This window comes from Triticum dicoccoides, chromosome 1A (genome assembly GCF_002162155.2).
Source record: "Triticum dicoccoides isolate Atlit2015 ecotype Zavitan chromosome 1A, WEW_v2.0, whole genome shotgun sequence".
NCBI classification, from domain to species: Eukaryota; Viridiplantae; Streptophyta; class Magnoliopsida; order Poales; family Poaceae; genus Triticum; species Triticum dicoccoides.
In genome coordinates this window covers 382,844,467-382,858,201 of record NC_041380.1, presented here as the reverse complement: position 1 = coordinate 382,858,201, position 13,735 = coordinate 382,844,467, and the positions used below count along the sequence as shown (strand labels likewise).

The 13,735-nt window shown below is 46.2% G+C and overlaps 2 protein-coding genes across 2 annotated transcripts; one reads left to right on the top strand and one right to left on the bottom strand.

The window, feature by feature from the left end:
- Nucleotides 1-401: 401 nt before the first annotated feature.
- On the top strand, nucleotides 402-3,210 carry LOC119274933 (rop guanine nucleotide exchange factor 3-like). Its single transcript, XM_037555697.1, has 4 exons — nucleotides 402-702; nucleotides 1,066-1,760; nucleotides 1,860-2,537; nucleotides 2,706-3,210. The coding sequence occupies exons 2-4, from the start codon at nucleotides 1,119-1,121 to the stop codon at nucleotides 2,817-2,819; spliced, it is 1,434 nt and encodes a 477-aa protein (XP_037411594.1). The 5' UTR covers nucleotides 402-702; nucleotides 1,066-1,118; the 3' UTR covers nucleotides 2,820-3,210.
- A 304-nt stretch (nucleotides 3,211-3,514) lies between these two features.
- Nucleotides 3,515-8,623, bottom strand: LOC119274923. Its single transcript, XM_037555687.1, has 7 exons — nucleotides 8,187-8,623; nucleotides 7,508-7,729; nucleotides 6,978-7,033; nucleotides 5,223-6,804; nucleotides 5,016-5,131; nucleotides 4,703-4,946; nucleotides 3,515-4,588 (listed from the first exon to the last, which is right to left on the bottom strand). The coding sequence occupies exons 2-7, from the start codon at nucleotides 7,662-7,664 to the stop codon at nucleotides 4,038-4,040; spliced, it is 2,706 nt and encodes a 901-aa protein (XP_037411584.1). The 5' UTR covers nucleotides 7,665-7,729; nucleotides 8,187-8,623; the 3' UTR covers nucleotides 3,515-4,037.
- Nucleotides 8,624-13,735: the final 5,112 nt, after the last annotated feature.

Below are 13,735 nucleotides of genomic sequence, written 5' to 3'. Positions count from 1 at the left end.
TGTCACAAATGTAAAACTTAGGGATACAAAGTGCAATTAACTCGACGTGGAAAATTGATTTCCACTGCAATGCCAAATAGAGCCTCGGTGTCTAAAATGCCCATTTGTAGTTTTGTAGGTTTGCAAGGTATTTTCGTTCACTTTTCTCAATCAATGGATTGTCTGTGATATTTCCGTGTCATTTAAACATGCATTGTATGGCATAATGCTTAAAATGTGTAACTAGAAAGCATGCTAAGCCAGCTTGGAGTGGAAATTCCTGTGTCATTTTCCCCTCTTCTTTTATATGTCCAATATACAGAATATTATACTACATCACAAAGATTAGCAATGATCCAGCCCACCAATACCATGGTTGACTATCCCTTAATTTCATACACGCAAACATAATCCTGCCCCGATTTCTTTAGACAGACACTTCCTTCCCACGACCAATAAAATAAGGGAAACAAATCCCTAATCCCTCCCTATGGCATGACCACTTTCCATGACCAAGGAAAACATACCATCCATTGCCCACATTGCCGCTTCTCCCCTCTGTGATCTGCCATTGTCGAGAGAGAGAAAAGGGAGACCTGCCAGAGCAGAGAGAAAGCTGATAGAGGGAACACTTAGAGAGAACACAAGAGCTTTTCTTCCTCCAATGCATATGGCAAGGACAAGCAGATCATTGGCTTAGGGATCAAATCAGCGGCACAAAAGGTACTAATTTGCTTTCCCTTCCCATTTGATTCCTTTGATTTGCATCCAGCAGCCAAGAAGAATGTGTGGTGGAATTACGAAAAGCCGTGCTTGTTTTCTTCCCATGCATCTAAAGAAGATTCAAAAGCAAAAGCATTTCATGCCTACTTTCTTGCGATCTGCATGGCATGCTCATCAGAAGTAGCCATCGTCTAAAAAGCAGCAAATCAAGATGTAAAAAACAAGAATGAATCGCTCAAATTTCGGGAAATGCGCTTAAATTTTGTGTTAACGCACAGGAGTTCAAATCTTGTCCTGTGCTCCCATTTCGATGGATTTGTCGCGCCATTCGCGAGAATTCACCGGGACCCTTTCCTTATAAAGCAGGTGTAGTACACGAAGGAAGGAAGGAAGGAAGCCAAGAACCAACCGCTGCCATGGCGGATAGCAGCAACAGCCCGTCGACCTCGGTGTCCGACGAGAGCTCCGAGGCGGAGGCGCAGTGCTGCTCGTCGTCGTCCACGGCGCCGAGCCTGCACGACACGGTGGACTTCAGCCGCACCGCCTCGGACGTGTCCACCTTCTCGGACCGCAGCGTTGACCACAGCGGGCCCTTCGGGACGGCCGCCGTGTCCAAGCTCATCGGCGGCCGCGGCTCCCCCGCCGCCGCGCTCAGCCGGCTCAGCATGAAGCCCCGCGCCGACGTGCTCGACCGCCGCTCCGCCGAGGACGAGCTGGACCTGGTCAAGGAGCGGTTCTCCAAGCTGCTGCTGGGCGAGGACATGTCCGGCGGCGGCAAGGGCGTCTGCACCGCCGTCGCCATCTCCAACGCCATCACCAACCTCTACGCCACGGTCTTCGGGAACTGCCACAAGCTGGAGCCGCTGCCGGCGGGGAAGAAGGCCATGTGGAGGAGGGAGATGGACTGCCTCCTCGCCGTCTGCGACTACATCGTCGAGTTCTACCCCTCCACGCAGCCGCTCTCCGACGGCACCCGCGTCGAGGTCATGGCCACCAGGCCAAGATCCGACATCTACATCAACCTCCCCGCCCTCGAGAAGCTCGACGCCATTCTCATCGTAAGTAGTAGATGATCTTTCTTCCGACGACGAGGTGATGATCTTTCTTTGTTCTGAATTCTGACCAGTGCCAACGAAATGTGTCGTTGACATGCGCAGGAGATCATGGACAGCTTCCAGAAGGCGGAGTTCTGGTACGCGGACGCCGGGACGAGGTCGTTCGGGTCGGTGACCTCGTCGTCCTCGCCGTCGTCGTCGTTCCGGCGGTCTACGACGACGGCCCACCGGAACGAGGACAAGTGGTGGGTGCCGGTGCCGTGCGTCCCGGAGGGCGGGCTGTCCGTGAAGGCGCGCAAGGAGCTCCGGCAGAGGCGCGACTGCGCGAACCAGATCCACAAGGCGGCCGTGGCCATCAACAGCGGCGTGCTGAGCGACATGGAGGTGCCGGAGTCGTTCATGGCGCTGCTCCCGAAGAGCGGCAAGGCGAGCGTGGGGGACGCGGTGTACCGCGCCATGCACAGCTCCGACAAGTTCTCGCCGGACTACCTCCTGGACTGCGTGGACGTGTCGTCGGAGCACGAGGCGCTGGCGCTGGCCGACCGGGTGGAGGCGGCCATGTACGTGTGGCGGCGCAAGGCGACGGCGAGCCACGGCGTCGGGAGGTCGGCGCAGTGGAGCCGGGTCAAGGAGCTCGCCGCGGCCGCCGACGACGGCGGCGAGGGCGGCAAGAACGTGGCGCTGGCCGGCAGGGCCGAGAGCCTCCTCCTCTGCATCAAGCACCGCTTCCCCGGCCTCTCCCAGACCACCCTCGACACCAGCAAGATCCAGTTCAACAAGGTAGCCAATCGAATCAACAACAGCATCCCATATCTGCATCATCTGAATTTGACACCAAGATACATTTATCTGAACTTGAATGATCATCAGTTCATCACACACTTGAATCTTGATGAAGATGGAATGCTGTTTTCTGATGGGGTGAGATGGATGTTATTTCTTGTGTAGGATGTTGGGCAGGCGATCCTGGAGAGCTACTCGAGGGTGCTGGAGAGCCTGGCGTTCAACATCGTGTCGTGGACGGACGAGGTTCTTTTTGCCGACAAGGCTGCCAGGAAATGAACAGTGAGCGACGGACCAAACCTGACGGACGGATTCGTCGAGAGAACGAACGAACGAACGCTCTTACATAAGAGCAAAATGTACTTACTTTCGAGCCTTGTTCCCAGCTCTCTGTGATGGGAAACGGCGTAGGTTAGGATGATGATCTCACGGTAACTTTTGTACCGTGAGATTTCTACTACTGACGTAGTCAAGGATTTGCAAGGTTTATATATCTTGCAAAGAGAATATGCAGAGTTTGTCTGACCAACAGTGTGTGTCCTGTAAGATATTTTTTGGCTTTTTCATCTGATTTTCAGGTTGTGCCTGACCAACAAAACAGTGTGTGTGTTTTACCCCTTTCTTGCTCATCGATCTTGGTAAAGTTAAGGACCAAGTGCGATGCCTGGTAGCTAGGAATGTCAAAAAACTTGTTATATATCAGAGTTAGGACTGGGACATCCAACTTAACAAGAAATAAATAATCACATTCATTCATGACCGTCTATAAACCTTAGAGAAAGTTGAATTTACTGCGACAATAACATTTGAAAGTTGGTGATCAAATGCACTGCACTTCATACACACACGACGTCTTATATTTTGAGACAGAGGAAGTAGTTGACATCTACTTTTATTAACAGCAAATACAGGTAGAGCGCATGTTTATCCAAGGAAACAAGGAGTTGTCTAACTTAACTTAGAATACACTGATATTTCGGAAAATGAAGACCATGTAGTAGCATTTGATCTGTCATATATTATGGTAACTGTTACACATGTGTGATTCTCGAAAAACTATTACACATGTACACACAAACACAAAGAAAAGGAAAAAAACAATATACATGTGTGATCACCTCTGATCACAATGTACAAGAGGAAAATCCGCAAAGCCTTTCAGACTGCTGTGCATTTTAGCTGTCCAAGAGGCATGGCTGTGACAGTTACCCAAACTTCATCTAGTCTAGACAAGCTGCACGGCTGGGAGGTTTGCAGGTCGAAACTTCCGCTGTCATGCATCAGAGAAGTTTCTTCCGCTGCAGTTATACACACTTCGACGAGCAAAACGCCGTCGAAGTTCACACTCTCATTACTTTACTCGAACGGGCCAAACAAAACAGCCCGTGTTATTCTGCCACGTAAAATGGTGTTATTGTCAGCATGAAAACCTCTACAGTTATACCTAGTGTACATACCCCTCACAAAGCACCACCGACAGGGGACCTGATCAGAGCTTCAAATCCACAAATCAAAAACAGCCTCATCGATAAGTTCCTCTAACACAAACTCCCATATCTCCACAACGATACCTTCAGTCTTCGACCGAATGTCCATCCATGTCCGAACTTCGAAATCCTTTTTTATTGTATGATCTAATGTACTTTGAAAACTATGTCGGAGGTAATCGTCAACATATTTGTCAACTTCTGCGACAAGGTCTTCTCCCATTGGAGGTGCCCGTATGTCGTGTTTGAGAAACGACAACCAAGAAGAGAGTCTAAAATATCTCTCCTGGATCTCTGTTAGAGCTTCGCAGATACAGTCAAACAGAATTTTCAGATCGTCCATTTGATCACCTTGATTCGGTAGTTCTTCCAACAGGCAAGGGCTGATTAATTCATCCTCCAGATACCATACCTCTAAATTCTGTTCAGCACATAATTCTGAGAGCTCCAAAACCAACTTTATATAATCTAACCGGACGCTCTTGTCCTCCCAAAAGACCTTTAGATCTGATTCGTTATCTGGGAAGTACAGGGCTCCGCGCAATTCTTCATGCAGATCACCTGTATGTCACAAACGGGTTAAGTCATGCAGATCTATTTGAACAGATTATTTTTTTACTGGGAAAATGTAAAAAAAATAGGTTGCATCTATTTATGTAAATTGGGCTCACTCACATTGTTTAATGTTTTCGCATTCAGGATCTGCAACATCTTCATAGAATGAATCAAGAACAGATATAGGACTGGGCTGTTCTTGTTTGTCATGGCTTAACTCGGGGGAACAATCTGAGATAAATTTGGTTGATGCTCTTGGTTCAGGTGTTCCTGGTTCTTGCTGCTCCAATTCAACAATGCTTTCAGGATAGCTCAACAAGATTTGAACAGGTTCTTTTCCTTGCTCTGCTTCCTCTAACATATCCTATAAATGAAACATGCTGTGTTAACATATGATATCGCAACGAAAACATGAACAGTGCTGGGAGCTTACTGGCCGCGGGCTATCTCTGCATAGTTCTTCTGGGATGCAGACGATTTCAGAACAGTCTATTTTGCCAATTCCTTCAATAGATATGGCGTCTGCTACATCAGTAACATCTCGTTGTCCTGCACAAGATTCTAGAGTTATTTCTGTTTGAAGATAAAAAAATGTAGCACTCAGTTCACCCTGATGATTCATGCAACTATAGATGGTTACCTTCTTGTGGTTCTTCTTTCATGCTACATTTGTCCTGAGCAACCACCTGATCATCAACTGCTACACTAGTACAATGTGCAGTGCTGCTCCGAGAGTCGTCCCATGATTGACTCCTCTCTTGTGTGGATTCTTCACTGTCAACCATGGGTACAAGGCAAGAGTCTGTCTCTTCAGGTGAGAGATCAGTGCGGCGTTTTCCACTAGGGCTACTCCTAGGAGAAGACACATCGCAGTGAGGGAGCAAAAGCATTCCTTCCAAGGATTTTGAGGACTGGGCTGTTGGATGGTTGCCAGACACATTATTATCCTTTAGCATATCCGTTAAATGCTTCTTAGCCTCCTTGTAGAAGATAGAACCATCTTGTGGAGCTACTATACGCCCACTAATTTCAGTCTCGCTGCCATTTTGTTGCTTTTGCTTGCTGCTGGTTGAAGGTCTGGCGATGTCGTTCTTAAAACTTGATGCAGATTTGTCTGCCAAGCTCCCTTGCGTGTGATGCCCTGAACCCTTCTTAGTTGCAATCATGGAATGCCAACGTGAGACTCTTTGAAGGTCATCTGCAGGTGCTGCATTTCTTTCTCTTCTTGTCTCACCGGTCACAATTCTGAATCTCCTCCTAACTTCTTTGATTGAAAATTTCGAACTTTCCCTCCCACTGTACTCTGGAGTTTGAGAGGTACTAGGTTCCTGATGTAAATATCTTGCACTGCTTGTCACCGTCTGATCAATTCCTTTTCGTGGATTTGGCCTCAGAATAACTATTTTGCTAACAGGCTGAGATCCGTTGATTCCTTCTGGCAGCGTCTGCTTTATTTTTGACTTGTCTTTCCTCCAGAAGAACATATGTTTGCTCTCCTTAGCCTGTGCCGGTGCAGACAAGTCATGATTTGAGCCCCTTGTCTCTTCAACAAAATTAGTTTCTCCAAGATTTTTATTGGGCTCTAACTTGGTTGTCAATCTAATGTTTTGGTGGTTTCTGATATTGTCCAACATATGTGAATTAGGCTTCTGAAGCACCTTCAGGAAAAGTTCCTTGTTTGAACCCAGTATCTCCAGTGCATCCTTGAATTCCTTGGACTGAACTGTCCTGCTGCTAGAAATGCCATTACCACCCAGTAGCTTTTCTCCCTTGCTCTCTTGAGGTTGTTCACAATCAATATTGGATTGAAGATTGCTTAAGTCATTAAGCTTCTTATGGATTAGGGACTTCAGTGAAGGACACAATTCACTGCTACTCTTGCAATCATCATGTGGACATTCATTGTGGCACCTATAAATCTCACCTAAGAAGCTTGCCAAGACAGATTCGAGGTCATATTCACTGTGGTTCAAGCTCTTGGAACCCTCAGAATCCACTGATCCAGATAAACGAGACACGGAGATATCCGTGCTGTCATTTAAAGTTCCTGTTGTGTTATTTGTATGCTCTGAATTTCTATCAAGAGATAGGTCATTTCCCAGATCAGCTAATCTTCTCTGAACCTCGTTGTTTGGAACTGTCCTCAAAAGATTCACACGCCCCAATTCATCCTCCATAAGTTTTTTGACGGTTGGTTGCTGCAAAGGGCCGTTTTCTATGTTCTGAAAAACAGAGAAAGTAAAATAGAACCGTTTTAGGAAAACCAATGTTTCTGTATGGATCCATGATACTTGCAGATTTGAAAAATAATGGTTTCATTCACACACGGTAGTCAATGAAATATGAAAGCGGATTTACTCCTGAGACCTTAATTTTCTTGGTTTCGTTAACTTACATCATCTTTTTCTATTTCCTCAAAATCCCTAGGCCTTTTCCCCAAGTCCCTTCCGTCTGAAAAAGAAATATAGTGTCCATCATCAGAATATTGTGCAATAGCATAACAAGTCAAGAGAAAATCCACGCTGCACATTCAATTGCCGAACTATCTTAAACATTCATCATTTACTAGTTCTAGATTGGGCATCAGATGCAGTGACCGATCTTCTTTAACTCAACCTAAAAGTAGGGCAAGGAATGACAAAACAAACTCATCCAGCCACAGAGGTTGCACTTCTAAACTGTAAGCATAATTATGTGAAACAAGCCAGTGAAAGCAACCGAGCAAGATGATCAACGAACTGACAGTATCAGCATCTCTTATGATTTTCTTATAACACTGCGCAAAATCGTTGTGTGGTTTTCGTATAAAACTAGTAACTTTACTGGATAAGCGACAGCACCTGAAATTCAAAAGCAACTTGAACCATCTGAATTTGGTAGCAGCAGTGAGCCTGTGATGAGTAAAAGAGATGATTTTATTTTTACCTGTGATCTCCCGGAGCTTATGTCTCCCGCCGGCCTGCTTCGCGTCCATCAAGAATCTGGGGTCGCGGCGAAAATAGACCATGCGCATTAGGCCCCAGACGCAGCCGACATTGGTATCGTCTTGCGCCGCGGACCGCCTGTTGCTTCGCTTCCCCATTTTGGAACAATCTGTTGTTTCTTGTGTCTTGTACTGTTTCGTACAGTTAATAATCTCTTGGGTCACTGCACGTAGGTAGATCAACACAAGTTAGCAGCCGGATTTTCAATGGGGAAGGAATGATATCTCTCTGAACTCTGAAGACAAGATGAGTAGAACTGGGACTGTTCGGCCGCAAAACAAGGGAGATTGGCAGATATCTGATGAACCCAATAATCAATCAAACTAGTACAGTGAGTAAATCTTAACGAAGCAAATGGAAGTTCCTGATAAAAAAGCCACTTTGATGAACAAATCCAGCTAATTAGCAGCTGCTCAACAAGAGTATACTATCTGACAAGCTCCTATCTTAGTTGCAAGCATGAGAACTCACCAGACTGTGAATTGGTTAAAACTTAAAACAAGAGGGGAAATGAACCCGAACAACCAAAACGAATCCCCACCAACAGAAAACGCCGCAGATCCCAACCAACGAACACACCCACCCACCCATCCGTCCAAGAGAGATCACGGGGAACCTACCTGACGAATGAATCACAGATCACGACCGGGTGGAAGCCTCAGCAGCCGGCCGCTTTCCCCTTCTCTCTCCGGCCTCTTCTCTCCAGTCTCCTCCCGCATAGAAAGAAAAGAAAGAAAAACAGCCACCTGGAGAATCGATCCTCACAGCGTCGCCCGGGTCTGGGTCGGCCCTGCGCTGTCGCCCATCCTCTGGCTTTGGGCGGGCGGGGAAGAAAGGAATCGGCGGAGGCTGCTTTGCTCTTGTTTTCTTTTCTTTTCTTTTTCCGTGGAGCGGGAATCAGCTCGCCCAACCCAAGCTACCCCTGGTGAGGGTGGTCAGCGTCGGCTCCGTCGCTCTGGTTGCTTCCTTGGTGGAAAGGAAAAGAATGGAGTGGAACGGGACGGTGTGGATGGGAGGGAGCGCACCGGGCGGGGGGCGGGGGGCGGGGCTACGGCACGGTAGCAGGCCGCCCACCACATGCCACTTTCGGCGAGTGCGCCAGCATTTTCTCCCTCGGAGAAAAAGCGGAGTGGAGGTAGGCGACGCCCGCAAGCAAGCTGGAGGCGCTCTGATCTGGTAGCTCGCTTCTCTCTCCACTGCACTAGTAGTATTATTTGAGTTGCACTAGTATATGAGGTACTAGTAGAGTATTGGACAGAGTGGTCTTAAAAAAGAGGGGATTGTGCAGGGTGCATTAACCAAGAAGGCGATTTTCGACCTGGAAATTAATCCAAAATATACAAACGGAGTAAACATGTGCTTGCAACCCAACCCAACCCAACCCGACCACACGCGTGAGGGATACCGTCATGGTTATCGGATAACGATGCCGACGGTGATGGTTTGTTACCTATCAGCTGTCTCAGGCCGCCGGCTTTTTATTCCCCGGAAAGAAAAGAGGTGCTGCCCCACTCCAATCCTCACCAGCAGTTGTGTAGTTTATGCACAGACCATTTAAACACTGTTTCTTTGTTTTGCCGGCGCTACTAGCAATCAATCAAACTGCTGGTCAGTCATGTGGTGTGCTTCACTTTAGCCATCTTGTTACAATAATGTGTTTGCAGAATTTCTTTTGGAGCGTACGAGCTACAGGAATTGCCTCCAGAGTACTATCTAGACAAAATTCATTTTGAATAACACCCCATCTGCCCTATAATGTAAGACGTTTTTTGGCATTGATGTGGTGCCAAAAAATGTCTTACATCATGGAAAGGAGGGAGTACCGCTTTGGCATGTTCAAATCTTAAGTTGATGACTTTATATGGTGAGGCAAGATGTATCGGGGTTTAGGGTTGTATGGAACAGTTTGGTTTGATGAGATTCCATGGAATTCTTTAAGGAATGCTTGTTTGGTTTTGTAGGATTGTAAACCGTAGGAAATACTCCTGTGATCATTTTGCATGCAATTTCAGAGAAAATATTTATTAAGGTGAACCTCATGAATTTTTCTATGATAATTATACCATGCACCTGACGATGTATCAAAACTCCTGCATTTTTCTACAATGCAACCAAATGGTTTCTATTATGAATTCTTGTGCTTTCAATTCTTGTAGGTTTCAACATCTCACGCTATTCCAAACATGCTTTGGGAATCATGAGAACCAACTAGACCCATAAGAGAGAGAATTTAAGAACGCTCTTCAGAGGCGTTTCGACTGGGAAGATGCTTAAGGCTGTACAAACGTTTTGCGTTGTCAATCGGGGAGTTGCGACAATATTATCTCGGCGAGTGGGGCCGCAATATATGGTGACTTCGTTTTGTTGTTGCTCCTTGAGTATCGGTTCTAGAGTTTGGTGAACTCTAGACCTAATTTCGATTAGTTATTTTGTTTTCATGTTGAAGCCGTTGCCTTGAAAACGGATCAAACTTGCTTTACATTGGCAAAATCCATGTTGAAGGTAGGATGTCGCGACGCCGATGTTCAGATGCCTTTCTCTTCCTGGAAGCGTGGCTTTGGAGAACCTTCCGCCAACAAGGGTGATTGATGTTGGGGTTTTGCTATTGTGTCTTGTTGATTGCTTCGGCATACATGTTGAGGTCATGCCATTTTGTTTTTCTTGTTTTTTGTGATTGTTGGTTGTGTGCATCCTCGTTATATCGATAAGCTCTTGATATCGTATTATTGCAAAGACTAGTTATGTTTCACATCAACTTGATCTTAATCTATTGTCCATAATTTACATGTAAATAGAAGAACAACACGCCCAGTTAAGCCCTAGAAAGCTAGCATTACTGGACCATAGCTTGGGAATAGTCCCTTTGTTCACAAATATAAGATGTTCTACCCGCAAAAAATAAAATAAAATATAAGATGTCCTAAAAATCTATATGAATATGTTTTACTGTGTTTTTTCACTCATTTCGGTTCGCGTGTAGTCCATTTAAAAAATATCCAAAACAATTTATATTTATGAACTACTTTGTTTAAAAAAAATGAACTTAGGGCCTGTTCAGGTCAAAGGAAGGGAAAACATAGTATTGGAGATAAATGCTGAAAATGGAGAGGAATGCAGCTGCAAAGCATAGGAAAGAAAATTGAAGCACCTGCATGCAGAGTTGGTGTTCGAGACAGAGGAAAAGTGACCATAGGAAATCAATCGATGTGGGTCCCGTCAGTATATTTTAAATATTAAAAAAGATCAACCACAGTTCAATTCCTGTGCGTGTGGGACCAAATTGTACACAGATCAAATACAGTGTGGGTCCAGTTGCATGCCTTGCCGCAGCTTTTCTCTTCCATTCCTCGGGCATACGCGTAAACAAGCGCTTTGGGTAGATTCTTTTTTTCCTTTGAAAACGCTGGTTCATGGGACTTTCCACCGGATTGGAAAGGACGCGTTCCTTTGTACCGAACGGGGTTTCCTGTGACGATTCCATAGGAATAAGTTTCCAGTGGTTTTTCTTCGGTTTTCGTACGTAGCGAACAGGGCCTTATTGGGTATGTCCCAAGGCCAGTTGATCCTATCACACGGGGCAGCTCATCCTCCTTTGCAGAACAGAAATAAAAAACAGCGCTCATTTCCCAAGAACCAATATGCGGTTTGTTATTCAACTGGCACTGGCTAGAGACAGGAGGTAGTGGTTGAGATGGGATCTATCCGGGTGGGCCTGGCAAGCAGTGAACTTTACACCAGCAGTCTGATTCAGAAAAGAGCCAGGCCCAGCTGCCAGTAGGCAGTAGCGGAGGAACGCACAGACCCACTGTTGCAACAGGGAGGGGGTCGTTAGGTCTAGGCCAGGGACTTGACACTTGGTTAGTTTCCTTCCCCTAATGCTACCCCTACCTTGCGTTGCACGACAGCGAGAGTGACCTACCTTGCGTTGCACGACAGCGAGAGCCCTAAACCCACTTGATCAGCGAGAGTGCTGAGTCAGATGGCAACCTTTTGGCCTCGCCTCGCCTCGCCGTGTTCCGTTTGGTTTGCCTTGCCTTGCGCGATGTCATCGTCCGATCCCGAGTGGTGTCTCTTTGAAGACGCCATGTTCGCCATTTGTTCCTCCTGTCCTGAAATGGACATTTTCGTGGATGGAATGGATCTCACGGTTTTCCACTGGAATAACATGGTATTCTCCGGTGGAAGTGCAACCATCAGCTGTAAAATCGTGTGATTCTTTTTTCTTTGGCGGGTGAAAAGGGATTTCTACAAAACCGTGCGGCCCTCGGTTCTACCAAAGGTAGCTACTAGATAACAGTACTAACTAGTAGTACCAGATGGTTATCGGTGCCGGAAGGTTGGACTGACTAACGGATGAGGATCTATTCAGAAAAATGCAGCCTCTGTTTTCCACCGATGGCCTCTAAAATTACAGTACCTTTTTGCAACGACTATGTAATAATGCAGGCATGTGCGCCTTGGGAGTTTTTGGGCTTCCATCCATTATGCAAAACGAACGCCGGACGCGTCGACGAAATTTAGTGCGGCATTGGCCTAGGTAGTACTACCACTGTGGGAGTACTGTACTGTCCCCGTGTACGTACAGGTACAGCTGAGCCGCTTGGGATGGGATGGATATTATTCCCGATCTGCACCTACCCAAATCGGGCAACCTATTTCAGCCCTTTATGTCACTGGATGGATCGGACTCAGATCTAGTACTAGAGGTGGCGGAAGTGGAGTGCATACATTTTTTTTTCTTGACATGTTGTTGGGTAGGATCTTAACTGCACCTGTCTCTTCCGGCTGTTTAAATTGGATCTTTGGAACGCAGACGCACATACTGCTCAGTCGTCAAGTCTGGTAGGATCTTGAAACCAAAAAAATCAGAGATTGGTGCATACTGCTCAGTCGTCGAGTTGGGTAGGATCTTCAAACTAACAAAGCGGTACCTAGCGAACCAACCTCTGGTTGAGATGGTTAGGTGGACAGTGGTATTCCCAACCCATCAGGGTTCAAATCCTGGTGCTCGCATTTATTCTGTATTTATTTCAGGAATTCCGGCGATACGCTTTCAGTGGAAGAAGACGTTCCCGTCGACTACGAGGCGTCTATGGTGACTTCGATAAATCTCAAGATGATATGTCGGCTCAGTCTTTCGGAGGTGCTCATAAGGGTAAGATGTGCGTGTGTGCGTTCATAAAGGTGAGTGTATACGTGTTTATATGAGCGTTTGCGTCTGTACTGTGTTAAAAAAAAAGGGTACGTGGTTGACAAAGCAAAATGCAGCGCGTAATGTTGGTGTTAAGCCGGGCGTCGGTGGACCCTGCACTGGCTAACACCGAGCTAGAGGGTGGAGTAGTACGACAAGCGCGTTTGCAGTGCACGTAGGCAAAAGTCGCTGTCGATTCGGTAAGCATTTGGCATGATGGTGATGATGATGATGATGGCCGTGTACTACGTGCTAGCTACGTCGCCTCCCGTGATGAACGTACGGTCCAGATGGATATTGCCCCCCTGGTATCGATGCAAACAACTACTTATAAGTCTTTGTAGAGATTTCACTATATATCATATATAGATGTATGTAGATGCATTTTAGAGTGTAGATTCGCTCATTTTGCTTCATATGTGCTCCCTCCGTCCCTAAATACTTGTCTTTCTAGACATTTCAACAAGTGACTACATACGGAGCAAAATGAGTGAATCTACACTCTAAAATATGTCTACATACATTTATATGTAGTAGTCATTTGAAATGTTTAGAAAGACAAATATTTAGGAACGAAGGGAGTAGTTCATAGTGGAATCTTTTCAAAGACTTATACTACTCCCTCCGTTCCGAATTATTTGTCGCGGATATGGATGTATCTAGGTGTATTTTAATTCTAGATACATCCATTTATGTGACGAGTAATTTAAAACGGAGGGAGTAGTATTTAGGAACAAAAGGAGTAACAGTCTATAGCATTTCCTCTTAGAACGCAGGGTGGGCACACGAACTGTGGACTCGTAGCGACCGTTTGTGATGCCAACCGCCAGGTCCGTCCAGCACAAACGTGACAGCCTAGCTATATGAAGGGGCAGTGATAGAGTGCCAGCCATTGTGCAACATTCGCCAGCTTGGTTTTTCGACAAGGTCGTGTTTCTCCTTGAGCTCTTTTATTACGGCAAGGAGCAGTACATCATA

Coding starts and splice junctions, on each gene's coding strand:
- LOC119274933 (XM_037555697.1), top strand. CDS start 1,119: ATGGCGGATAGCAGCAACAGCCCGTCGACCTCGGTGTCCGACGAGAGC. Junction 1,761..1,859: donor AGCTCGACGCCATTCTCATC/GTAAGTAGTAGA, acceptor TGACATGCGCAG/GAGATCATGGACAGCTTCCA. Junction 2,538..2,705: donor GCAAGATCCAGTTCAACAAG/GTAGCCAATCGA, acceptor TTTCTTGTGTAG/GATGTTGGGCAGGCGATCCT.
- LOC119274923 (XM_037555687.1), bottom strand. CDS start 7,664: ATGGGGAAGCGAAGCAACAGGCGGTCCGCGGCGCAAGACGATACCAAT. Junction 7,034..7,507: donor TAAGCTCCGGGAGATCACAG/GTAAAAATAAAA, acceptor TTTCTTTTTCAG/ACGGAAGGGACTTGGGGAAA. Junction 5,132..5,222: donor GAAAGAAGAACCACAAGAAG/GTAACCATCTAT, acceptor AATCTTGTGCAG/GACAACGAGATGTTACTGAT.